The sequence below is a fragment of the Giraffa tippelskirchi genome, chromosome 6, assembly GCF_054371585.1.
Source record: "Giraffa tippelskirchi isolate mGirTip1 chromosome 6, T2T-mGirTip1v1.2.pri, whole genome shotgun sequence".
Classification (NCBI taxonomy): Eukaryota; Metazoa; Chordata; class Mammalia; order Artiodactyla; family Giraffidae; genus Giraffa; species Giraffa tippelskirchi.
In genome coordinates this window covers 102,528,239-102,556,118 of record NC_137280.1, presented here as the reverse complement: position 1 = coordinate 102,556,118, position 27,880 = coordinate 102,528,239, and the positions used below count along the sequence as shown (strand labels likewise).

General features: G+C 40.4%; 1 protein-coding gene across 6 annotated transcripts in view; it reads left to right on the top strand.

Moving 5' to 3' along the window:
- The window catches only part of MEGF10 (multiple EGF like domains 10), a 536,959-nt gene that overhangs the window by 478,477 nt on the left and 30,602 nt on the right, over positions 1-27,880 (top strand). For all 6 annotated transcript variants that reach the window (XM_081504090.1, XM_081504085.1, XM_081504088.1 and 3 more), the window contains 6 exons: positions 1,413-1,549; positions 8,034-8,246; positions 15,003-15,177; positions 16,495-16,615; positions 17,401-17,564; positions 20,578-20,680. In XM_081504090.1, the coding sequence (XP_081360216.1) occupies positions 1,413-1,549; positions 8,034-8,246; positions 15,003-15,177; positions 16,495-16,615; positions 17,401-17,564; positions 20,578-20,680 (913 nt within the window). The remainder of the gene's footprint in view (positions 1-1,412; positions 1,550-8,033; positions 8,247-15,002; positions 15,178-16,494; positions 16,616-17,400; positions 17,565-20,577; positions 20,681-27,880) is intronic.

Here is a 27,880-nt window from a genome sequence, read left to right as displayed (position 1 = left end):
TTACAAAATGTGAGTAGTTCCTGAGAAAGTGAGAATTTTCACCAGAACCCCGGCTTACCATAGATTGACCCTTGGCATATTTATTTCATCTAGTCATGTTAATATGTTGTGCTAGAATGAGGGATGAGAGCTATTTTTATATCTGTCTCCCTCATCATATTGTGAGCTAATTAAAGGTTGTGACTTTATCTTTGATTCTCAGAGCTTAGCACGATGCCTGGCACATAGATGATTCTCACTTAAGCACTGATTTGAATCATCTCTCAAAGGCTTTTTCAGTTCCAAGATTCTGGAAGAATTTTCTCATTGGTAGATAGCTAGAAACCACCAGAGGAGACTTAATTAGCACACCAACTGCCTTTGTGTGTAGCCAGGAGTTAGAGGAAATACATTTTCTTACGCTGTCCAGAATAAACATTTACAAAACCATCTGGTGTTCACTAGCCTCCAATTTCAGAGTGCCCACAGTCTGTCTTTTTTATAGAGAAGGAGGACAAAGCAACAGCTTCCAACAGTTAAAAACATTGTAAAAATCCCTGTTATTTGGGGTTATTTTGTTTGATGTAATAGTAACTCCAATAAATACATGATAAGCTACAAAGCCAAGTTATGTAGCCAAGGGAAGTAGAAGATAGTAGAGTATTTCATTGACTTCCTGGTAAAGTATCTTATGCTTCTGCACATAGGACTGGAATAAATATGACAGTATCTGACAAGACAGATAGCCTCTAGGGTGAGAAGATGTGTCCAAGTTACTCTCTCGATGTCTCTCCCAGGAAATTAGTTTTCCTATTGATCTTGGCCCAGCAATGTTTGTTGAACCTGCTGAAAATAAAAGTCTTCTCTTCCAAAATAAAATGTCTAGAATTGTTTCTGTTGAAGTATTTCTTAGGCAATGTTAATATTAATTCAGATACACAAAATGTCAATCCTTTTTTTAATGCTTCCTTATAAGAAATAAAACCAATGATAAAGTATTTGAATATTCCATTTGGGCCAGATGTTATCTTTTATGTAATGGATGCTCAGTAAGTGCTGTTCGCTATTGTACATGTAAGACACAAGGAAGAACGCTTAGAAGGATTTGTAAATTCCTTAGGTTCCCATAATCATTTGAGGTGACTGTATTTTTTTTTAACATAGGTATTTCTTATGATTACTATGCTGCCACCTATGTGTGTATCTTGAGATTTAGGCTTACTAAGAAAATAAGTCAGTTTAGAATTTCTAACATCTTTGAGGTGATAAACAGAGTTTATGTTTTCTAAAATCTCCTTTACCTAATCTTTGTGCAGCCCTGTTCCCATATCCTGCCTTCCCTTCCTGCTTCCTCTCTTTTCTCCCTTCTCTCTCTTCTTTGACCCTTCCCCGACTGGAGGCCCATCTAATTTTCCAAGTCTCTTTGAATGCAGGGCACAGTGTGTGGTCAGCCTTGCCCCGAGGGTCGCTTTGGAAAGAACTGTTCGCAAGAATGTCAGTGCCATAATGGAGGGACATGCGATGCTGCCACAGGCCAATGTCACTGCAGTCCTGGGTACACAGGGGAAAGGTAAGGGCAGCCTTGTGCCTCTCTGACTATATCATGAAAGCAAAGTTGGGAGGGTCCAGGGAACACATTTATTACCATTTGTCTGTGACTATTCTATAATCTTCCAAGAAGCATCTCTAAGGTATCAGTGTATTTGACAGATTCCTTCCCAATTCAGTGCATAGCAACTGGACCACTGACAGCAATGGTGAATTGAAGTTGCAGAGAAAGCATTTTTTAAAAAAATGAGAAAATATCAGAAACCCATGATGGATGAGTTCTACACACTTAAGTGATTAGGACAGCCACTTCAAACCCCAACACTTCTAACATTTTAAAGATTTTTGGATAGATTTATTTTAAAATGGGGTGTGTACTTAGGTATCTTTAAAAAATATGTCAGGCATAAAGTTACCTTCCTATGACGCTGTGTACTCTTAAGAATATGTGTTGTTTCACTGTGTAGTGGTGATAGGAATAAGACCCGGTGGGACTTAACAGCTCTCTCCTGATGCTTGTGTGGTGTGTGGTTTTATATCCACTGCTTGTCCTTTTCGTGTGTTAGGTGGTAAAGTGTTACCCAGAGTGCTTTGTTCAGCGTACAGCTTCTAATTTTCTCTTTAATCCATTGTATCCTGAAAGATTTGATAACCAAGCTTGTTAGCTGTGTCTGTAAAATTAGAGGAAGAGGCTTGAGAAGCAGAAGAGTATAATAGCCCCAGACTAAGAATTTGAATCCTGTGTCCTTGGAAATATGCTCATCTATAATGTTCAAACAATAATTGTACTTTCTTCTAGGGTTGTTGTAAGGATTAAATGAGTACATTAAAGCTTTTAGAACAGTGCTAAATCTTCCAAATATTAGCTATTATTGTAGTTGAGTGATTCTATGAACTGTATAAATACTAGTAATTATTAACTTCAATGATATCTAGAAACTGTATAAATATTAGCTATCATTATTTTTTGATATCTGTGAATAAAAAATTCCTTTAACCTTCCTCTCTAATTTTTTTTCTTTCTAAAATTCTGGTCTATGACTTCTAATAAGATACTGTAGGGTGTTTACCCCCTCCAATTTAGGCTTCACACTTTCTTAGTAAATCTATTTATAAGTATTTTATAATTTTTGAAGAATCCCATGTAAGTTTTTAATTGGCTATTTCTGGATAAAGAAAATATTGCCTTTGAATATTTATTTTTTATTTAGTCACTCTACCAAAATTCTTAGTCAATTCTCATGTTATTTTTAGCAAATACTGAAGTTGTTTTATTATCTACAGATAAAGATAAATTAGTCTCTTCTTTTCAGTATTTGTAATGGGTCATTTGCTTGAGTGATTGTATTAATTTAAACTTCTAAATAATATCGTGGAATAGTGAATGTTGCTCAGTGGTATCTGCCTCTTTGCGACCACATGGACTATACAGTCCATGGAATTCTCCAGGCCAGAATACTGGAGTGGGTAGCCTTTCCCTTCTCCAGGGGATCTTCCCAACCCAGGGATCAAACCCAGGTCTCCTGTATTTCTGGCAGATTCTTTACCAGCTGAGCCACAAGGGAAGCCCAAGAATACTGGAGTGGGTAGCCTATCCCTTCTCCAGTGGATCTTCCTGACCCAGGAATCAAACCGGGGTCTCCTGCATTGCAGGTGGATTCTTTACCAACTGAGCTATCAGGGAAGCCCAAACTTCTAAATGAATGTTGACAAATATAGATAAAAGTGGGAATTCCTGTCTTGTTCCTAATTTTATTGAAAATAGCTCCAGTATAGTTTCCTGTTTGTTACTGGTTTCTAGTAGATGGTCTTTTTCATGTTTGAGTAGTTTTTTTAAAATCCCTGTTTTTATTAGAAACTTTTTTAGTAATATCTGTTTAATTTCATTAATACAGTTGTGTATTTTCCTTAATTTTTGATGTTATGAATTATTGACACCTTTAGCACATGGTTTCTATAACATGTAATTGGGATACTCAGAAAGTTTTTGTGCCCTACATCCTGGTTTATGGTTGTATTTTGGAAAATGAGGTTGTTAGATGAATTCTGGATCCATGTTGCATTAAAGTCTTAATATAAAAAGATGAATCAGGGCAAGAGAGGCATGGGACCAAACAGAACCCTAAATAATGGTTCAGTGTAATATTTTTGGACACTAAAAATTTAAATGTAATAGTTTTCTTGCCTTGTCTGGACGTAAGCCTCAAATTCAAGGAACATAAAATCAGCACACATACAGGCAGGCTTATGCTCATTTAGAACACAAGGAAAGGGGATAACAGCTAATTTTCAGGTGAATTTTTGATTTGAGGCCAGGCAGGCAAAGAGCCAGGGTAAGAGAGGAAAGTGAAGAAGGAACTTGCTTCTTAACTTGTTTTTATAACAGTTGTGTTTTGTTTTTTTTGATGAACTGATGACATGACTTCTGTTTCCAATTCATCTCTGACACACGGAGACACACGTAGACACAACACAATGACATCAAGCACATTTGTCATCATGAAAGAAACAGTGAGTGGTTATGCAACCATTTGTGGCAGGAGGTATGGGGAAAGCAGTCTGGGGCCTAGGCTCTTGCCATTTCCCCTATTTTGAGAAGTCAGCAAAACTTGACCGCTGAGGTCAGGCCAGAGGGGAGCAGGTACCACCAGAGGCAGCTGGCCCAGAGTGCCGCCAGGATGTGGCGATGGCCCTCCCAGCAGAGAGGACACAGAACAAACAAAACAGGCACCTCACAGGCAGACAGAGCAGCTCATGGGATGCCCACATAATAGGCTGTAGGGTTTGTGGGACGGTTGAGAGGATGGTGTGGTGAGGAAGGGTCATGTGGCACAGCCAAGTGTGGTGGCTCTCAGATCCTCACAAAAATCCTTCTGAAGGGGCTGAAAGAGTGTTCTTAATGCTGATGGGTTGTCATGGCATCATTGCACTGGGGCTTTTGGTGTCCATGAACGTGATTGTTGCCTCTTACGTGTTAGCTGGGTGGAGAGATCTGTGGATCAATTATGGACTCTGTTAAGGGGAAGCCCCAGAATGTTATGCTAAGCTGTGTTCTGTACCATCCTCACAGTGAAGAATGTGGGCCAAAGGAGGGGAAGTCCAGAGTTATAGACAGGAATTGGAGGGATGCAGAATTGGTCTTCAACAGAGGCAGTCTTTCCTGCTTCCAGTATGGAGGAAAATCTGACTCTCCCAGTGTTCTTTATATAAATATTTCCCCAAGAGCAGCAGTTTCAGGTGTTTGAAAGGCAGGCAGCCGATCTATTGATCCTGGTCTGATGAGTAATGTGATTCTTTCACAGTAAATCATGGTTTGGCCCAATTATTCTGGTCACTCGGAAAGGCCATACATAAAGGGACAAAGGAGAAAATGGGACGTGCACCTCTTCCATGCTAACACACTTTCTTTTCCATAAGTTCACAGTGAGATGCAATAAGATAATCAAAATGATAGTCAAACAAGTCCATGATCCTCATTGGTTTGGATATTAGTGCCATGTTTTACTAGATTATCTCAACTTAATGTGTGTCCGTTTTTCCAAATTCCAGGGTATTATTTCAAAAAATCTAAAAAAAAGTAAAATAAAATAGGAACTTCATATTTTCATATTTCTACTGTGGCCGGTATTTATTGCTATATTTTTATCTGCCTCTCTGCCATCTCTCCTAAGAAAGAAAGTATTTCCTCTTTTAATGACTTCTAGGATTACTTTTCCTATTCCACATGGGACCGCAAGAGCAACATTGGGGGCATAAAATTTGTTGGGATATGATGCTTCTTTCAGAAAAATGAGCCCAAAAGGGAGGTAAGGCCGCTTGACAAAGACTTTTAATTCCGCCAGTGAGAAGGGTGTAATCTACTTCACCACTGTGTTTATTTTCAAGATGGAAAAGGTCTGCTTCTAGAAAGATATCCTACCATTTTGGTGTGGTAGGTGGAAACTAACAGGGTTCTCTTACAAGAGCAACACTGATGAAAAAGCAGCAGGATGGTGAACCAAGCTTTACTGACTACTTGAGTAAGAAAAATTCGAATGGCTTTTTGCTGTTTAAAACACAAACTTAGTAGTGTGTTTAATTATAGGTCAGAAAGGTAAATCTGGGCCATGCCCAGCTATTATGGATTTTGATTTCTCAGAGAGAAGGAAGTCTCTGCCGAGATAGGATAGAATAGTCACACTGCTCCCCTGCCTTTGGTGGCAGACACTTTCCCGTGCTTCCCATTTCTGTCCTCTTCCCCATTTTTAGCACTGTGCTTTTCCCCAAGTTAAAATCCTGGAGTCCAAAATGTAGCATTTGGGTTTCTTTTAGTAATATGATTTACCTTGAGCATAACTTTTTCTTTTTTTCTGGTATTGCCTTGGAAGGACATCTGGACAGACAGGTTGCCAAACCGTCTTGCCAACCTTTAGCGGAGCGATGAAGAGGCCCGATGATTGACCGACAGCATTTCTTTCTCTGAAGTTTACATTTTGGGGAGTAAACTAAGTGACTTGGCTTAGTAAAGCTGCTTAGAAGTTAAAAATAGAGTGCCTTTAAAAAATACTCTGGTCTAAAAATAGGTATACGCGTGTGTAACTTTGCAACACATATCTGATTTTATGCTAAATGAACTTAGTTCAGTTTACTCCAGAACTTTACTAATGCTTTGTCGAGTGATTGATTTGAAGACTTCGCCTGTTGAAAAAAAGTCTACAGTATGTGAGACCATATTTGCAAGAGTCCCTTTTCCCTAAATATGTCAGAGCCAGAGTTAGCCAGAAAAATATAAAAGGGTTCTCAAGATTTATCCTCTGCTCTTAAATAGAATCCTATCCAGCCCTGGTATTGTTAGTCCTCACACCCTATCATTAAAAATATGCAAAGCCTTGTGGAAAATGTTTGCTTTTCAGCCCCTTTCCTGTTGCTTTGAAGTCTGCTTGGATTCATTATCGTGCACTTGCCGCTTGCCTTGTACCCATCTAAAAAAAATGCAGTGCTGACCTACATTTTGGACTCTGGGTCTGGCATGACTTGAGAGCCACATGGGAAGTGGCTGCTGAGACTCACAAAGAGTACCCTGCTTGTGGCAGCACTCTGGCTAGGCGAGACCCCGGCTGCCTCTCCCTTGGCAGAAAGCACTCCTTCTGCTGCGGAAAATCCTATCAAGTCACCTTGCCTTGTCAGAAAGAAAAAGCTAGCCCAATAGCGGAGCATACACTCCATGGATCCATGAGGATTTTTCTCTTCTTGAGTCCCTCCAGCAACTCGGCTTCCCACCCGATCTGACTTACCCAGAGCATATCCTCATGCCACAATCTAAGGCCATTTTTTAAAAGACAATAAGGTGGATTTTTGAGATCCGATTTTTTTTTTTCTTGCTGTTTGGTAGTCCTTCTTCCCAAGAGGGCAAAACCCCACTTAATAAAAATTTTGTGTTCGGAAACTCCCAGTCTCTCTACTGCCTCCTGGCGGGAGTTTCCCAGGTTGAAATTGAGGACACCTGATTTCAGTAGCTCAGGCTTTCCCAAATCTAAGGAGGACTTCTTTGTCAAGTTACAAAACTTTCTGAATAAGGAGCAGTTATTGCCATTCAGCTTTGAAAAGACAGGCACATGGCTGAGGTTAAAAATTAATATCAACATAAAAGCCAAGAGAATTAACATTTTGTTTCGAATTTGCTCCGAAGTTTTCACTTTGAAGTGGGGAAAGCATATATTTTATTTTATTTAAGAGTAGTTAATTTACAATGTTGTGTTAGTTTCAAGTGAACAAAAAAATGATGCAGTTATGCATACATATTCTTTTTTAGATTCTTTTCCATTTTAGGTTATTAAAAGATACTGAGTATAGTTCCCCATGCTATATATAGTAGGTCCTGTTGTTTACCTATTTTGAATAAAGGAGTGTGTATCTATTAATACTAAACTCCTAATTTATCTCCCACTACCCACTACCCACTTTGGTAACCATAAGTTTGTTTTCTATGTCTATGAGTCTGTTTCTGTTTTGCAAATAAATTCATTTATGTCATTTGTTTAGATTACATATATAGCTGATATTATATGATGTTTGTCTTTCTCTGACTTACTTTACTCAACATGATAATATCCAGGTCCATCCGTGTTTGCTGCAAATGGCATTATTTCATTTTTTGAGAGCAAGCATATGTTTTAATTCCCTAATAATGGCCTGGGACTCACACTTGGGCAATTCATTTTCTCCCTTTCCTGGTGTCTACTAAAGGGCTATGTATACCTTTAGCAAGGACTAGGTATAAAACATGCTTCCCATCCCAAATTCATAATTTTATTTTGTTTTTGATTTTACTATTTCTTTAAACAGGTTATATGACTGTTATTACTATAATTTTTCCTAATGCTTTTCATATCTATGATGGGACAATCACTAAGTAAATATCAAATCCAAAAAGGATATCAGTGTGTATACAACAAAACCTATCTGAACCTACAGTTTATTTTCACAAGGCACTGGCTAATCTTACACTCCCACCTCTTGCACAACAGGTGCCAGGATGAGTGTCCCGTTGGCACCTATGGAGTTCACTGTGCGGAGACCTGCCAGTGTGTCAATGGAGGAAAGTGTTACCATGTGAGTGGCTCCTGTCTCTGCGAAGCAGGTTTTTCTGGTGACCGCTGTGAAGCGCGCCTGTGTCCAGAAGGACTCTATGGCATCAGATGTGACAAGCGGTGTCCCTGCCATGGGGACCACACTCTCAGGTGAGGGTCAGCTGCCCTGGAGTGATGTGTTCTGTTACAGTTTTCACTGCAGAATCCCTGATGACTCAGATGGTAAAGAGTCCACCTGCAATGCAGGAGACTCAGGTTCGATCCTTGGGTTGGGATGGTCCCGTGGAGGAGGAAATGGCAACCCACTCCAGTATTCTTGCCTGGAGAATTTCATGGACAGAGGAGCCTGTCAAGCTACAGTCCATGGGGTCACAAAGAGTCAGACATGACTGAGTGACTACCACACACTACCACTATTTGGAAGGAGGGATTGACAGCGATATTCCCATCCTGAGACCCTTCCTGCCTCTGGGTCATCCTGGACAGGAACCACTCAGTATATGGAAGACTTTTACACTCAATGGTCCAAGTCAGAAGTGCTAAAGTTATTAGATGGCTATGGATGGATATGAAATCCTATTCTCTGTTAATGACCACTGGAAAAAATTAAACTTGCTGAGGCTAGTACAATGTTTCCCTGAGAGAGGGATTCTGTGACATTCCCTTAGCAGCCAAGATGCAACGAGAGACATAGGTTAACCCCAGTTGAGTATGTAAAACCATCACAAAATGGTTCTCACGGCAGCCTCTTTACTCAGTGTCTGTATAGGCAGGAAGTGTACTGGTGGAAGTCTTGAGAAAGTGCTTCACTTGTGGTTGTCACATGTGAGGTGTGTGTTCAGAATTGATTACTCGAACATAGAACTCATAGGGGTCTTTTAAAGGCTCAAAAATCTCTTGAAGAACTCAAGAACAGGAAACCAAAATCCCACCCACTTTTACTGTACTTTGTCTGTCCCTGAAAATGTCTTTCCAACCATTTCTTCCTCTGCCTCCCCCAAGGACCAGATACACATCACATAGAATTCTGGGCCTCATTTACATACTGCTGGAAAAGCTGAGTTTGACTATAATGTGGTACATTATATAGCAGTTCAGGTGATACCAGAATTACCTTTATTTACATTCAGCACAGCTGTTACTTCATTTATGCTTCTGAAAGATAACTTGTGGCCACATTAAATCTCAAATGCATTAAAGTTAAAAGTAAATAGAAGCCTGTGGTTGGTCTCTTCTTTAAACCATTGTTGGGAGCAAAAAAAAAAAAAAAGACTTTGCAGTGCGTGTGCACACACTGAAATACATTTTAGTGGACATATTAAAGGAGTGCATTCTTAATGTGTCTCCAGCAGTTAGCAAGCTTCTGAAGTCAATTTCTGGCCTTCTTCATTGGGAAATATCACCATCTCTACAGGACAGGTTAAATAAACATTTGGAGAATAAAAATGAATAATCTCTACAGGATTTTGGTTGTTTTTCAACTCTCCAGTGTTAAAATTTGGCTGCCTTTCCCACAGTGTAAGGGTTGTCCCAACAAAAGGTAATTCTCATTAGTAATAGCTAAGGACTTTTTAATGCCAGTGTTCTGCTTCATCGAATGTAGATACAGCCTGAAATCAAATAGATTAATAAATCTATACAAAGGATCTCTGCTTTGAGAAGAATTGGAGAAGCAGAGGAAGTGTTGATTTTGCTGAAATTAGTTACCATAATAGTAGATGCAGAGTACAAGTTGACAGTTATTTGATTGATGTCAATACTATATAATTTTGACATAGGTCACGTGTACCTAAGCACATATGCTTTAACAAAGAAGTAAATGAACTTATTTGATAGTTACACAGATCAAAAGAACACTCAAATGTGTCTAATAGTATATAACAAATAATCAGAAGATTAAAGACCATTAGCCTATAAAGTGCTTCTCTAAATAATAAAATCTATTTTAAAAGATTAACTTGTACAAATTCCATTAAAATTATATGACCTGTCTTTTTGAATTCACAGTTGGAGCCACCCTTCTACTCTTAAATCTTGGACTTCTATGTAAAATTCTTGAAAACACAAAGTTCCTTTGAACCAAAAAGGCATAGAATCTTTGTATTAATTCAAAGTTTAGCCTACCATTTAATCAGACAAGAGTGTAGCTTGCTATTGCATAATACATGATGTCTATCCTAAAATCCTTTGTTATAATTAATGAGATAACTAATGAAATGAAAACTATTAATTTATAGTATCTTTAGGTAAATTTTGAGTTCTATGAATGTTCACATATTGACATAAATCAAAACCATATATTTGAGTAAGGGTTTGTATCAGTTAGTTTTGCTGCATAAAACAAAAACAAAAGCCTATCCCAAACTTAGGGGTTTAAAACAGCATTTATTTATTAGCTGATGATTTCTTGCTTGACTCTTTGGGTTGGGCTTAGCATGGCGGTTCTTCTGGTCATCTGTGTGTATTCAGTTGGCAGATCAACTAGAGGCTGGAATTCCTGGGTCACTCACGTGTCTAGCATTTGGCTGAGTGATGGGAGTGACTGAGCCACATGTCCCCAGCAATCTAGCACATTAGCCTGAGCTTCTGTACATGGTAACTGGCTTCTCAACAGCTTTAAGAGACAGGGCAAGCCCCAACATGCAAACGCTTTTCAAACCTTTGGTTATACCATGTTTGCTAATGTCTCTCTAGACAGAGAAGGCATCATAACCAAGTCCAGGTTCCTTATACTCCACCTCTTAGGGGGTGGAGTTACAATGCATTTGTAACCATTTTTATTTTTCAAGCTATCATAAGGTTGAAATGAATTTAAATATATTTATAAGTGATGTTAGTATTTTCAATTACAGTACTATTATAGAGCCTAAGGGCATTCTCTGTGACCTGGAATTCTTAAAACTGACTTTTGTAGTGGAAATGATTTTGAATAGGAAAACAAAATTCAAGATTCACTGAGATTCCACATGAGATATGTATATTAGCTCTTGTTAATAAGGACATTTAATAGCTGTGGGCAATCAGGATGTGCCTACTTGCAAATGCCACCTAATTGTCATATATTTTAGCATTAATAATATCTAAGGAAATGAATACAAGGAAGTTCAGTGATTCTTTCTGTTTTCGCCAACATTATATTAGATACCTGAATAATTGAACTCTTAAACTGAAAAATTTACTAGAATGTTTTTATCTAGTTATATATGTAAATGTATAAAGTGGTAGGTATTCCTATCTGTGTATAATCCAATTTCCATATTACACAAAGCAATCTGTTGTTTAGAAAGAAATCAGGTAGGAGGATATTACCCTTCAACCTCCACTCGGCTCCTCTAACAACGACACGTAAATCTCATTACCAATTAAGCTGCCTGCATGAGAACCCATCAAATGCATCCAAAGTGCTCTAGCTTCCTGCATCTAATTACAAATTGCAGAATACTAATTTTGGTGTCAATCAATCTGAGAACCAGTGTGCTGTACTAATACTCACCGGGGGGACATTGAATATCAATTTCTCTGTCTGCCTCTAGCTTAGTTCAATTCCCTGTCCCTGAATTGTCTATTCTGTTTACCATTTATATCTATACCATGTATATTATTTTTTGCTTTTTATTATTGAGTAATATTTCCTACCAAAAGATGTCCTTTTTAAAAATAGTATCTATCTTAAGGGAAACTACTTTAACCAGTTCATCATTTGGAATATTTCTTTTCTTTTTGTCGTACGTAGGGCCTTACCAAAATGAAATTAAATTTGTCCCTGCTTTTTGCACAATTCAGGCTTCTATTGGTCCTAATAGTAACCCTTTTATCTGTGCAAAATCCTAAGTTGTTTTTTTTTTTTTAATAAATTTATTTATTTTAGTTGGGGGCTAATTACTTTACAATATTGTAATAGTTTTTGCCATACATTGACATGAATCAGCCATGGGTTTACATGTGTTCCCCTTCCTGGACCCCCCACCCACCTCCCTCCCCATCCCATCCCTCTGGGTCATCCCATTGCCCCGGCCCTGAGCCCTAAGTTTTAACAATTCCTTTTCATATCTAGCCCTCCTACCAGACTGCTACCAAATTTCCTTTTCCTTTGGTGTGGAAACAAAGAAAGAAACCTGGGTTCAAGTTTGATTCTGCCATTACCTGTGCGAGACTTGGAATAATTAGTACCTCTTTCCAGGTCTCTGTTCCTTCATTTATAAAATAAGAGTCATACCTAACGTTGTGAGCATTAAATGAAATTTTCCACATGGATTGCTTAGCATGGTGTTAGCACACATTCAGCACTGGTCTGTACATCCACTTGCAGTATCATCATAAATGTCACTTAAATGACTGTTCCCTGCAATTAATGGTGATTCCTTTTAAGCTATAAAGTTGACATTTTAAAAACTAATTTTAGGGGACATCTGGCCTTTGTATGCAGACATACAGATTATAATTTAACAAGGCTGGATGACTTGGAGAGATCAGTGGAGCAGATTCTGCGCCCTGCCCCCCGCACCCCCTCGCGACACACACACACATCAACTCTGATGTTTTCACCTGTTCACTCAATCTGTGTTTACCAGGGGCTACTACATGGTAACAAAACACACTTAATTCTCGTTCTTCTGGAGCTCAAAGCCTAGAGGGGAAGGGAGACAAGGGAAGGACGGTAAGAATAAGCGTAAGATTACAGATCGTGACAAGTGAGATGAGCAGAGGGCAATGAAAGAGACTAACAGGAGATTCCTAACTGAAATGTGATTGGTCAGGGAAGGCCTCTCTAAGGAAGAGAGATTTAAGCTGGGCCTGGAAGGATAAGATTGAGAGAGGTAGGCCAGAAGTGGGGAGATGGCATTCCTGGCACAGGGAATAGCCCATGTGAAGCCCTTAACTTTGAAAAAGTGCGATGCTCTTACAAAGTAAAAGAAATCTATTGCAGTTGAGCATAGTAATAAAGAGAGAGAATAATGATGAAAGAAAAGCTCGAAAAGTAAGCAGTGACCAGTTGATGAAGGCCTGTGGGCCGTGTTTCAGTTCAGTTCAGTCGCTCAGTCATGTCCAACTCATTGCGACCCCATGTACTGCAGCACGCCAGGCTTCCCTGTCCATCACCAACTCCTAAGGTCATCATTTATCTGATGTCTCGGATAAATGTCTCAGAACTGTTTGGTTTAGGTCTGTTGTCCTAATGTAATTATTAGTAACTTTCTCTTCATTCTTAAAAATGCCCTGGTGTAGACAGTAAATAATTTTCACTCTAGCTATATTAAACAGTATGGATTTTACTCTGAGTGTAGGCTTCTAAGGGAGCCTTTGAAGAATTTTAAGGATGGTGACACCATATGATCTGTTTTTTAGTTGATGATTCATGAGTGAACACAGGGAAGAAGATTGAAAGGCTCTTCAGGAGTAGAGGAGACAGATGCCCTTGCCTTGAGTAGGATGGTGACACTGAAGATGGAGAGATACGGATAGAGTCGAGATATATTATGGAGTTGGAATGGTTAGGCCCTAGTGAAGAAGGCAATGCAGGAGACGAGAGAGAGAGTTATTAAGAATAACTGAGGTTTTTAACTTAAACCACTGAGTGGCTGGTTGGTGCCATTGCTTTACTGGGAAGTAACGGAGAGGAAACACTGAGTGAGGAATGAAGAAAGGGGAGAGCCAGGGCTCCGTGTTTGATGGGTTAGGTTTGAGAAGCCATGGAGATGTTGGGTGTTTTGCCCAAGGATAAATACCAGATAAGTAGATCTCAGTAATTCTAAGTAGATTTGCGATTCAGACCTTGTTTTTGGAATCCAAATCTTCTCTACCCAAGAAACCATCTTATATATAGGGTTGTGCTTGGATATTCCTTCCTTCCATGTTTCCTGAGTCATGCTTGTGATGGATGCCTAAGCCTTTGTTTATGGGCACTTAGTTACAATAGGGGTCCAAAAGCATATTTAAATAAATTTCTGAAAATGAGTAGCAGACTGTCTAACCCACAGCCATTTTCTTTAAGAAAAAGACAGAAAGTGAGATTATGAGGTGTGGCAAGACCTTCATTTGACAGATTAGGATGTCAGGCCCAGGGAGGTTATGTGCTTCCACTGTGGCTGGCCAGGTTGTGGGAGAGCTGGAATTTACAGCCTCAGTCCTCATCCCTTCCAGGTCATGGTTCTTTGCAGAAAATCTGTGAACAGTCCTCTGGTGAGAGGTTATTTAGAAGATGTCTAGATGAGACAGTGGGTTTTGTTACGGCCCAAGTTAAGGGGAGGGTTTTATCTCCATTAGGGGAGGAAGACCATCTTCAACAGTCTTCCAGTTGTGAGCAGAGCTGGTTTGATTGTTCAGATTTTCCTTTGGCGAGAAGCACATGTGTTTTGAGCGATACAGAGCACCCTATTGTGTGAGCCTCGTTAACCCATGCCTCAGCACAGCTGATGTGTCCATTTGCTGCAGAATGACAGCTGGCTGCCTGGCCCATCAATGTGGCTGCCTTTTCAGGTAGAGACAGCTGTTCCACCACCAGGTATGGGGAGCTGAGAGAAGTAGGCTAGGCCGAAAAGGTCACTGCTTCTGGGGTTCCTTACTGACTTGGTGGTGTTCGTTGGATGGAGTTCTTCAGATCGTCTTATCTAGTTGACCTCTTATCGTATTAGTGCTTTCGCTTGACAAAAATTAAAATGAGTTTCAGACAAAGGGACACAGTTACAAGAGTCATCCTGCTAGAGCATGATGGTGATTTCATGCAACATTTGTGGTACCAGTCAGGTTTCAGCCGATTAATTAAACCATACCAAGCCTGAGAATGAAGTTTAAATTGTTGTGGAATTACCAACACATTTCGTGATCGTGGCTAGAGCAACATTTGTACAAGCCTTGGGTGTCATGTTTACCCGCGAGTGACTTGCTCTTTTCATCCACATCCCTCAGCTGTCACCCCATGTCTGGAGAGTGTGCCTGCAAGCCAGGCTGGTCGGGACTCTACTGTAATGAGACGTGTTCTCCTGGATTCTATGGGGAAGCTTGCCAACAGATCTGCAGCTGCCAGAACGGGGCTGACTGTGACAGTGTGACAGGAAAGTGCATCTGTGCCCCAGGATTCAAAGTGAGTGGCTTGGGCTACTTCCACAGAAGGAGGAGAGGAGGGGTGCAACTTGGAGCATATTGATACCATGATTTATATGACCTTTCTCTGAAGCCCTGTGAATGTGCTAAAAACCAATCGCATCATTAACAAGGAAGAAAATAAAGAGAAAAAAATAATAAGAGATATAAGTAATTACTTGAGAATGATGCCTGGGCAAGCTGGTAAAACTCTAAAGTGGCATTAATATTTAATAATTTAATTAATCTATATCATGAAGTAAGACAGATTTTAATTATTCCTTATGTAACTATGTAATTATCTCATCATGTAAATAATTTATAGGCAGCAAAGAAATTACTTTTCCAAATAGGATATGTTTTATTGTCCACAGTTTATGTTTTAATTCCTTGCAATTTGAAGGCATAGTTAGCATTTATTATGTATTAACAGCCAAGGATTAGTAGTATGTAAGTTTTTCAGTCCCTTTGAGAATCCAGCCCTTTCAAATATGCCTATAAGCTCATAGAGCAGAATTTTGCTAGTTTCCAGGATTTCTTGGCCACAGATTAGGAATTTTTGTTTTAAAGGAAAATGAGCTGCTCTTGAATTATTTTCTCCCATTTTAAAGAGAACATTGAACTGTGAAGAATGTTGATGACTTTTCCAGAGCACATAATATAGAACGAGTGGGTCACAAAGTCTCAGAGCTGAGATCTTTACAGGGTTTTCTAACCTGGGTCACAATGCTTTGGTTGAGCCCTTGAATTAGCCTTAAGAGTCTCTTTGTCTCTTCTGCTTTTAAAGGAGGTGACCTCCAGTCACCTTCTGTGACCAACTTCTGTGTTTAATGCTCCCTGTCAGATAATAAATTGAATCATGCTGCAGGCTAAATGTGTTCTGTTTCTTTGCCTTACCTACTGATCATATTACATATTATATAAAGCAGTCTAGGAATCATTGCAATTTAATGTATAGTTCATATTTGTTTTTACCTATAGACAGTACTTTTATAGCTGCAGTTTGTTGTTCCATGTCTACTTGTATGAGCAAGGACAGAGGATTTTGTATTTGCTACCAAGGAAAAGTAATGAAGGCAGCAGGGTTTTTTGGGTCATATTCAATACTTGTATCCTAAATATAGGCCAGCTGGCATTGCCCTTGGATCTGTACAGTTTGTATATCTGTACAGTTATAAAACTTTTTAAAAAAATACAATGTGTTAAAATGAGAAAGAGAGTGTAAAATCAGCACAGCCAAGATATATTTTTGTATATTTGTGTTGGCCCTATTTCAGGTGGTCATACTGCATGCATTTTCCTGTTTGTGCTTGTCTAGGGAATTGACTGCTCCATCCCATGCCCTCTGGGGACCTATGGGATAAACTGTTCCTCGCTCTGCAGCTGTAAAAATGACGCTGTCTGCTCTCCTGTGGATGGATCTTGTACTTGCAATGCAGGTGAGTGGGTGAATGAGTCTGTTATCTGATCCCAGTCCTGTTAGCTCCTAAAGACACAGGAAAGAAACCTTGACCAGGATTCTAGCTCCAGCTTTGCCAAAATACAGTACCAGTACTCAACAAACCCCCTTACCCAGAAAGGGCTCTCCTGCTTTCCAGAGTCAAGGGGAGAGGCTCCTGTGAGATGATCTCTGAAGTTGCTGCCAGCTCCAAAATCTATGAGTCTCTGTGCTTTGGGGAAGAATAAGCAGGCAGACCTGTGTCTGTGCCCCTAAATCGATTGGCCTGGAGTCCTGACAAGAGATGCAGTCAAGCACCCGATTGTACGTGGGGGCCAGAGCATCTTTAACCATAGTTTCTGCAGCAGCCAGCATTGTGGACATTCACTGTTCATGGTTCATGGGGTCTTGCTCTAAAGATGGGGATGTTCTTTCAAATGCAAACTTTCTTTTTCCTTCCCATATAAATATTTTATTTCCCGACCTGCACAAAACTCCGACCCCACAGTGCACATCACTGCATGTTAGATAGTAGTGAGGTACCCCCAACTTGATCTCTTTTCCCCCACTAGCACTTCTCACTGTTGGCATCCTTGACAGCTGTGCCGGTGCTCTGGTTCAGTTCTGAGAAAGGCTTTACATGGCAGAGCCATGCTCCCTGCACTGGGGCGGGGGCACTGTTGCCTACCTCCAAGATGTTTCTAAAGGGGAGTATGGTTGGGAGAGGCTGGCCAGGTCCCTGCTGCCTTTGTTTGTTCACATGCCCTGGCGCTCTTGTCATGGCAGGCTGGCACGGGGTGGACTGCTCCATCAGCTGCCCCAGTGGCACATGGGGCTTTGGCTGCAACTTAACATGCCAGTGCCTCAATGGCGGAGCCTGCAACACCCTGGATGGGACCTGCACCTGTGCACCTGGATGGCATGGGGAGAAATGTGAATTTCCCTGCCAGGTATGAGTCAGCTGGGAGGGCCGGGAGGACCCGATGGCAGAGGGTTAGCTTATTTTTTGCAGACTTCATGACTTAAAGTCCCTTATTGTGAACCAAACTAGAGTCACTGTAGAAGAATTGAGATGTTTGAACTCAAATTGGATACAAGGTAAGAAGGAGGAAAGATGCAGAAATTGGTTAGGCAGCTTTGTGAGAATCCCTTTTATCCTCTCTCTCCTAGTTCCTCCCACCTTTCCCCTCTGTTTTCTCTGTTCTAATATACCCATCTCTTCATGGCAACCAGTCATCAGTATTTGTCAAACATCCAGTGTATGCCTGTCAACTCTCCAAATATTGTGTTTCCATTATAATGGAAATCCTCCAGCCTTTGGGGTGGAAAGTGGCAGGGCGTTGAAAGGGGGGTGGTGATGGTGTCCAGAAGGGTTCAGTGAGGTGGTGAAAGGTTTGGAAACAGCCATCATTTAGCACAAATATCTCTGGAGTCACCTAGATCTCCATAGATTTCCATGGTTCAATGCTGACTCCCTCCCCTTCACCTACTTTGGAGATATGCCCCTGACCCCATTCTGAGTCTGCCGCAGGCCAATAAGCGTGGGCAATGGACAGTGCATTCTGTAGTAACAGCCCATTTCAATTTCTCCCTCTAAAGTACGGGGCCAGTTTCCTTCCCACTATTCCGTAGCTTTTTCTCCCTAGGCAGTTATTTTCTCCCGAGCCAGTAAGCATTCTCTCAGTGGTGTGTATGCTGTGCCTCCTGGGGATCACGTGATGATGAAGTGACACCATGACCCCGTGAACTGGACAGCTCCAGGGGGCCCTTCCACAGAGCGCTTTTCTCCCTGGGTTTCCTCCTCATTAAGTGCAACCCATTTCCCAGCTAGAGAGCCCGGGGTGCTACTCTGTGCCCTCCAAACCCCTAGGACACAGTTTTGTTAGTTTTGTCTCCTGTCATCTGCCAGTGAGCAGATTATCAGTACTCTGAGATGGGCTTAAAGATCACCTTTCACTTACACAAGTCTACGTGTAGATGAAGCAAATCTACACTATCTTGTCTGTTTTTTGGTGTGTTATTAGATGCATTAGTAAATCAGCCAAGGCTGGAAATGGTTTTTAGTGGCTCATATTATGGCAAAGCTAAATCCTATAGGGAAGGGGAAGTCGCTCAGTCGTGTCCGACTCTTTGCGACCCCATGGACTGTAGCCTACAAGGCTCCTCCGTCCATGGGATTCTCCAGGCAAGAATACTGGAGTGGTTTGCCATTTCCTTCTCCAGGGGATCTTCCCAACCCAGGGATCGAACCCAGGTCTCCCGCATTGGAGGCAGACACTTTAACCTCTGAGCCACCAGGGAAGTCCCAAATCCTATAAGCCTAAGGCAAACATTAGTAGGACTTAATTTAAAAAAATGTTTTATCTTAATAATCACTAGACAAATGAATATACCATTTAACACCTACTAAAATGGCAACCCGCTCCAGTATTCTTGCCTGGAAAATCTCATGGACACAGAAACCTAGCGGCTACAGTCCATGGAGTTGCAAAGAGTTGGACCCGACTTAGTGACTGAGCACGCATGCACCTGTTGAATGCTGGGTCTGGGTGCCTCCCTGTTGGTAATTTCATAGCCCCTGTTTTCCTGAGTGCTTGGTGCTGTGGGAGGTTTGCAGTTCCCTCCCTCAGTTCCTCAGGACCTGGCATGAAAGATCAGGGCTGGTAAATGCGGAGCTTTCATTCCTCTCCCACAAACTAAATGATCACGTCCGTGAAGAGTCTCATCTCCGCTGGACCACCAACGCGGATGTGCATGTGAAAACATTAAGGTCTGAAGGGGATGAAGGGGAAGGTGTGCCAGCACAGAGTCCACCCCTGCTTAGGAGCTTGAGTCAGAAGGCTTCATGTTGTTCAGATGTCATCATGGGAGAGAGGATGCTAATTAGGAAAAAGTGACAAAAGGTATTCATTTCTCCTTATAGTTCTGTGTATCTCACTGGCAATTTATGGACATGATCTTAATTCAGTTAGAACTATGTTGTTTTTTAAATTTTAGGGCTTCTTTTAAAAAAACATTATTGGGGTATAGTTAATTTACAACATTGTGTTAGTTTCAGGTCTACAGCAAAGTGAATCAGTTATACATATACATATACCCACTTTTTGTTTGTTTGTTTGTTTAGATTCTTTGCCATATAGCTCATTACAAAGTACTGGGTAGAGTTCCTTGTGCTAAATAGTAGGTGCTTATTCGTTATCTAGTTTATATTTAGAAGTATGTATTTGTCAGTCCCAATCTCCCAATTTATCCCTCCCCTGTCCCCTTACCCCCTGGTAACTACAAGTTTGTTTTCTACATCTGTGATTCTACTTCTGTTTTGTAAATAAGTTAATTTGTACCACTTTTTTTTTTTTTAAGATTCCACATATAGGGCTTCTTTATGTGGATCAGAGTCTTCTTTTTTCACTAACAAATAGAATGTTCTGTAGGAGAAAAAAAAATTCTGGGATTGTGTGTGGGGATGGATATTAACTAAACTTATGTGGTAATCATTTCACAATATATATAAATATCAAATCATTATATTTTACCCCTGAAACTAATGTAACATATGTGAATTGTACCTCAGTGGGAAAAAAAAAATACCCTGTAAGGAGTACTGAACTATTTTATAAAAATCTTTAGGAACAAAAAGACAATATTTTTATGAGTTATGGCTCACAATAAGATAAAGATTCTTTTAATTAATTGGCATGTTTACCTATCTTTGCACATATGCACACCAGCATATTGACATAGTTGGTTTCACCATTTGTATGCTAGACGTAAACTAAGGTTTGAGCGTTTTGAAAACACTAACCCCTTGCAGCCAGTATTTTAGGAGCCAAGAAGACATGGGAAGAGGTGATTGTAATGCATGCTGCTGAGAGATGTTTGGGAGGGGAGGGTGCTGTTTGTTAAATGGCTGACTGAGGTCGCCCGCTGTGGGATTCCCATCCCTCACTGCTGTCTTCCGTGTAGGATGGCACTTATGGGCTGAACTGTGCTGAGCGTTGTGACTGCAGCCATGCGGATGGCTGCCACCCCACCACTGGTCACTGCCGCTGCCTCCCCGGATGGTCAGGTGAGAGCCATGGGCCGCTATGAGAAACATGCCAATTTGTACCTAGTGTGGTTCCTTGCTACCTCAGAGAAACACTCACAGGTCAACCTTTCCGAAACAGCAAAATGAGAATATGGTAATGTCTCCAGTAAGGTGATAAATTTTTACCCTCAAAATGTTACTGCTAGGCCTAATTAATCTGTGGGCTTCCCTGGTGGCTCAGTGGTAAAGAATCTGTCAATGCAGGAGACATGGATTCAATCCCTGATCCGGGAAGATACCCTGGAGGAGGAAATGGCAACCCACTCCAGTATTCTTGCCTGGGAAATCTGATGGACAGAGGAGCCTGGTGGGCTACGGTCCATGGGATTGCTAAGAGTCAGACATGACTTAGTGACTGAAAAACAACAACAACAATTAATCTATAATCCAGGGATGACTTCTTGTTGAATCATGCAATGGCAGTTCTCTTGAACATTCAGGTAAGGTCTAACAGTGCAGATAACTAGCATCTTCTTTATAGATAGATAGATAGGTATGCTGCTGCTGCTGCTGCTGCTGCTAAGTCGCTTCAGTCGTGTCCAACTCTGTGCAACCCCACAGACGGCAACCCGCCAGGCTCTGCCGTCCCTGGGATTCTCCAGGCAAGAATACTGGAGTGGGTTGCCATTTCCTTCTCCAGTGCATGAAAGGGAAAAGTGAAAGTGAAGCTGCTCAGTCGTGTCCGACTCTTAGCGACCCCATGGACTGTAGCCTACCAGGCCCCTCCGTCCATGGGATTTTCCAGGCAAGAGTACTGGAGTGGGGTGCCATTGCCTTCTCTGATAGATAGGTATATAGATAGGTAAATAGACAGACTCTCATATGATAGAATTCACCTATTTAAAGTGTAGAATTCAATAGTTTTTAGTATAGCCAAAGAATTGTGCAGTTATCACCCCTATCAATTTTAGAAAATTTTCATTGCCCCTCCCAAAACCCCATTAGTACTTACTAGCAGTCATTCTTCGTTTACTCCCAATTCACGGCCCCACCCCCTTTGCCCTACCCTAGGCAGCCACTTTCTGTTTCTGTAAACTTGCCTATATGTGGTGTTTTGTATCTGGATTCCGTTAGTGTATGTTTCTAAGGTTCATCCATATTGGAGCGTATATCAGTGCTTCATTCCTTTTGACTGTTAAATAATATTCTGTTGCTTGGATAGACCACATCTTATTTACCCATTCATCTGTTGATAGTTTTTAATATTAATATTTACCCACTGATAAATATTGGGATTGTTTCCACCTTATTGGATATTATGAAAAATACTGTTATTCATGTACAATTTTAGTGTGGAGGTATATATTTTTGGTATATACTTAGGAGTGAAATTGCTGGGTTGTATGGTAACTCTAAGCTTAAGCTTTTCAAGAACTACTACAATTGTTTTCCAAAGCATCTGCACCATTTTGCATTCCTGCCAGCAATGTATGAGATTTCTACTCTCCACCACACTTTGTTATTATCTATCTTTTTTTGATTATAGCCATCCTGGTGAGTGTCAAATCTTATCTCATTGTGTTTTTGATTTCCATTCCCTCAATAAGTAATGATGTTGAGCATCTTTTCATGTGTTTATTGGCCATCTATGTATCTTGTTTGTAGAAATGTCTTCAGATACTTTGCTCATTTTTTAACTTGGCTTATTTGTCCTATTATTACTGAGTTGTAATGTTTCTTTGCCCCCTAGCTCTATGTCCTTTTCATATATATAAGTTGCAAATATTTTTCCTCTGTGGGTTATTTTTAACTTTTTTGATGATATCTTTTGCCACCAAAAAGGTTTTATATTTATAAAGTTCAGTTTATCTCCTTTTTCTTTTATTGCTTGTACTTTTGGTGTCTAAGAAATCATTGCCTAGTCCTGGATAACAGAGATTTATGCCTCTGTATTCTTAGAGTTTTATAATTTTAGCTTTTGCATTTAAGTCTTTGATACATTTTGAGTTTGTTTTTGCATATGGTGTGCATAAGGGTCCAAATTCATTCATTTTTGTGTCAAAATCCTGTTGTCCCAGCACCATTTGATGAGAAGAGCATTCCTTCCCCCACTGTATTGTCTTGATAACCTTGTCCGAAATCAGTTGACCATAAATGTGACAGTGTTTATTTCTAGACTCTCAGTTTTATTCCATTGACAGATATGTCTATCCTTATGTAAGTAACATACTGTTTTGATTGCTGTAACTTCATAGAAAATTTTAAAATTGGGACATGTGAGTCTTTCAACTTTGGTCTTTTTCAAGATTGTTTGGCTATTCTGGGTTCCTTGAATTTCCCTTTGTGTTTTTGGATCAGCATGTTAATTCCCGCAAAGAAACAGGGTGGAAATTTAAAGAGGATTGAGTCTATATAGCCATGACAGGAATAGCGCCAATTTAACAATATTAACTCTTCAGATCTTTGAACATAAGATGCCATCAGTAACCTCTGGAGTGGTGTCTCTCAGCTCTTTGCAATTTGTTGAGAGCTTCTTAAGCTTCTGACAAACTGAGACAAACTGTCTTGTGTTTGATTTCTAGTGTCTGAGAGCTACCTTGGGAACAGGTCAAGCCTTGTGTAATAGACTTTATTTTCTGTCATTAGGAGCTACCCACTGAAACACAGACCCCATAGCCCTCCAGTTCCTCCTTGACTTGCAAAGACTGAGATAACTCTGACTCTATAGTATGAAATTCCACTTTGCCATGTTTCTACTTGGTTCTCAGTTACTACATGTTAAAACTATTAATACATAGGAATTAAACCAGATTTTGTGACTTCGCAAGGGTTCCTGAAGTTCTCAAATGGAGTGGCCACTACTAAGTTCTCAATGACTACCATGAAGCAAATAGCATTTTTAACGCCCTGGCGTATTCAGGGCTTTTCTAATAGAGAAGCCACATCATTTGTTTTGGGCCATACTCCACCAAGGCTACTTTTGTCTTATGAATGTAGAGGAAATGTGACATGTTCCTGGACCCACCAGTCATCGATCAAGTATCCACCTGCTTTGATGGTTTAGAACCAGCTTGTGAAAAGCATGCTCTTGTATACATGAGAAAAGCAGGAGATATGATTTGGCCTGAAGCCAGCCAGAAAATGTGTTAGTTGCATTCCACAGTCTGGGTCATGGGGTAAGACAAATGATCGCATCTGGCCTTAGACCTGTGGCGCTCCTGCGGGAATGCAGTGGCTTTGTCACACGGCATAATCTTGTAATCCTCTGTCCATCTGTGACTGGTCTGCTTCTCCAAAGGGGAGGAAGTTTTGCTGCTTCATTGTTCTATCGCTTGTTGCTCACCATCTCTCTGCTTCATGGTTTCCAGTGCCTTTCTCTGGGTCTTCTGTGTGGACTCTTGGTCTGTTAAGTATCTAAGGCTGCCAGGAGACATTGTTTAGAGAGGTCATCCCCCACACTCATAGAACACACTTGTATAAGCAAATGTGTATAGAGGAAAAGAAAATTCCTGAAGTTTTGAAAAACACCCTACAATTGGCTCAAGAATTGCCTTGTTTTTCTGAAAGAAAAGTAAACTCTGTATTATTTCATTGTCAACATTGGGTAGACGTATCATTTTTTCATCACAAACTTGTTTTGAATGAGTACCTCATAAGGACATTTTGAAATAAAAACTTTGTTTTTCATTTAGATATCAGGTTTGGGGCAAAATAAATAACCTCAGTTCAGGGAAGCAAGTGATTCTCTTTCCTTTCTCCTTGCTGTGGAGTTTGCTCTCGGTGATATGTTGAGAATTGCCAGAGAGGGTAGCAAATATGTGGGATAAAAGCAAGGCTTTTGTGAAAGAATCAGAGAAATCTAACTTGGGAAACTGGACTCTTCCCTTGACCAAATTATCGAGATTTAATCTGTAGAGACACCGACAGTGCTCTGCCGCTGAGGACACTGAGGAGAGACTGATCTGGCCTAGGAGTGTGGAGATTAAAGAAAATGGGTCGGGAGAGTTTTATCCCTCCTTACAAAGAAATGGACATACCTACACTGAGGAAGTCAGGCACTAACGTGATATACAGAGGAAGTCAGCTTGCTTTCTCACCAAGGTGCTCATTCACCACCCTTGTAACTTCATTCTCTTTTCTAATGTTTGATGGTCTTTTTTTTTTTTCCTTAAAGGAAATGAGACTCTTATTTATTTATACTGTAATTGATTGTCCCATTTTACCTAGTCATAAAATAAGTCTTCAAAATGTACTACCATAAATACTAACCAAAAGTTGCATCTGACATTCCATATACTATTTCCAAAAGAAATGCACCATTTTTCAAAAGAAGAGACATACACTTTTATTATATGCTGTTAATTAAACCTTAATTTATTGATGTGTTTAGCCAATAGGTTACTTTATCAAACAGAGTCAGATTGCAGTAAAAAAAAAAAAAAGAGAGAGAAGAATAAAACATCCTTGTGTCCTGGGCTTCTTCTCCCACACCTCTGTTACACACACACACACACACACACACACACATACACATACTAATAAGTGAGATGACTTTTCAAAATCATTATTCTGAAATTCCAGAAATATAATTAGGTCTATGTGTATGTGTATGTGTGTTTCCAGAGTAGTGGAGTGATATCCTTTGTAAAGTACTTCCCCAAAACAGTAGAAACATGCCACTGTTTTTTCTCCTTCCTTTCCTCTCTGACTTCAGTCAGCCAGATCACCTCTTTGCTAAGTGTTACAGCTAATCAAGATTTCTTTCTAGCTGTCTGGGAGGATAAGTAGCCTCCAGCCTGGTTCCCAACCCTGGCTAAGATCATTGTCACCTGGGAGCTCCTTTAATTTGTATAGTCTTGGTCCCACTTCAGACCTACTGAATGACAATCTGGAGGGTGTGTGAGAAGGATGGAGCCATTGCCAGCCCATAAAGTACCTTTTGTACAAATTTAGAAACGGTTTGAAATGCCTCAGAGTGTGCTTGTTGGTAGTAGAAAGCAACAAGCTAGATTTATGCTCTGACTTACCCCTTTAGCCAAAGGCTTTTGTGCAGTGTACAACCTGCACAACCTTACTTGGTGGCTATGTCTGTTACTTGAAAAGTAGTCCCAGTAATTGTAGTGGTGATTACCCATCTGTGGGCTGGCCTTTGCTCTACCTTGCTATTCTAATAATTGAAGAAATTGGAGTCTAGGGGAGCATTTCTGCTACAGAAAGCCTCATAGCCAGTGGCAGAAGACTAGAGGAAGCTTAGAGATACCTTTCTAAGTGGCCCTACACACACCAACGTTGACACTGAGTAAGGGAGCTGCAACTCCGGGTACTGATCTGTGACACCTGAATTGTCATAGTAAGGGGACACCTATTCTTCTTTGTCCAGTGACATAGAAGTGCAAATTCAAGTGCTTTGCTTCCAATCAGCTACAAGTGCAAATGAATGACACTATTTGACCCTTCAAGGTATTGGGAGTGGGCGGGGGAGTGGGAAAATGTAACACATGCTTTGTGATGTGTCTGTTTGTTACCTGGGCTTGGGAGAGGCAGTAACTTAAAAGCAGAACATGGGGTCCCTAAAGTGAGGGTGAAGGGAGGGACTCACCTTCCTAAAAGAAAGGCTGCAGAAAAAGCCAAGCTTCCAGATTTACCAATCTGCCTGGCATTCTGTCTTGTTTGCTTTTATCTGGGTCCAGACTAAGGCAGACCATGATTTCTGGTGTTTAGTGTTGCCACTGCAAATGCAAACATCAATGATTTACACTACTTATTTATCAAGATTGTTTTCAATGTGGTGACCAATAGCAGATCCTTTTTAATGGCACTTTAACATTTATATTAATAGTATACGCAGAGAAAACTGATTTAACAACCATTTGCTGAGTGTTTCCACCTTGTATGCAACTGCAGTGTTTGGTGCTGGGAGCAGGAAGATGCTCACAGCTCCGAGGGAGGGCACTGGGTGGGCAGAGGTGGATACACCAGGGAGTTGCTTGTCTGTACTACTGTATGCCTTGGGGGTCCAGAGGATTAGAAAAGCAGAGACAGTGTTATGACCAAGTATTCAGTTGCTGAGTGTCTTCGGTTCCTCTCTCCTATAATCACCAAACCCAGTGATTATTAACAAATCACACTCTTCACTGTAATAGATATTTAGTAGTTCGTTGCTTGGGAACAGGACATCGAATTGAAATCATTTCCTTCATTCATTGATGCCCAAATATTGCAATACTGGCATAAGGAATATAAACAATTAAGCAAGACCAGGAGTTTGGGTTAGATCTCTGAGAGGGGGAAATAATGACACTGCAAATGATTTATTTACTGCATTCACATAATCACAAATGCCTAGTGAATGCTGATTTCATGTGAAGGCTGCAGGCATAATGCATCATGCGTTAAATGCATGAGTATTTCTTTAGAGCTGCTTAGCTGAAGTTTATCACGATCACTCAGCCATTGCCTAGCAACTCATGAGGGCTATCAAAGAGCTCTTTGTCCTTGGTCCTAGCAAAAGCAGTCCCTCACAGATCTCCTTATCAACGTTAGAACATTTATTAGGAAAAAATACTTCCATTGAACCAAAGAATCCTACAAATTTAAAGATATCCCCTTTCTGTTTTGTCCCTTCTTCCAAATAGTGTAGGAAATTGTTTCCTCAAGTAACTCGTATTAAAGCCTCTATCTGTACTTTGATAAACATTCCAAAGGAATTTCCTCAAGATATCCTTTAGATCTCCTGTTGCTTTATAATCTGGACTAACATTTAAAATCACAGACCTGAGCTAATGAAAGTCTGTTTTGTCCCAAATAAGTAAGGCAGACATTTCCACTCCCTTAGCTAGCAAGGGTCCTCATTTTAGTATACAGAATATTAACACGTTGGGCTTCCTGGTTTGAGTGTTCTTCTCATATAAGAATGGTATGGTTGCTCCATCCAGTTGGAAAATGGTCCTGAATATTATGTTGGAAAGAGGAACTGTGCTTATTGACTCATTCAAGAGACATTTATTTAGCATCCTTCATGTACTGGGCACTGCAGTGACAAAAATAGGCACCAACTCTCATGGGGCTGTGAGAATTCTTATATTACCCTGGATGGAGTATGGACTGGGGAGTGGTCTTTCATCTGCATTCTCTTCTGTACTTCTCTGGAATTCATCTCCCTCAGGTGGCAGTGATTTAGTTCAAGACCGTGTCATTTTTTTCACTGTTAACCCAGGAGGAAGCTCATACTCCGTAGCA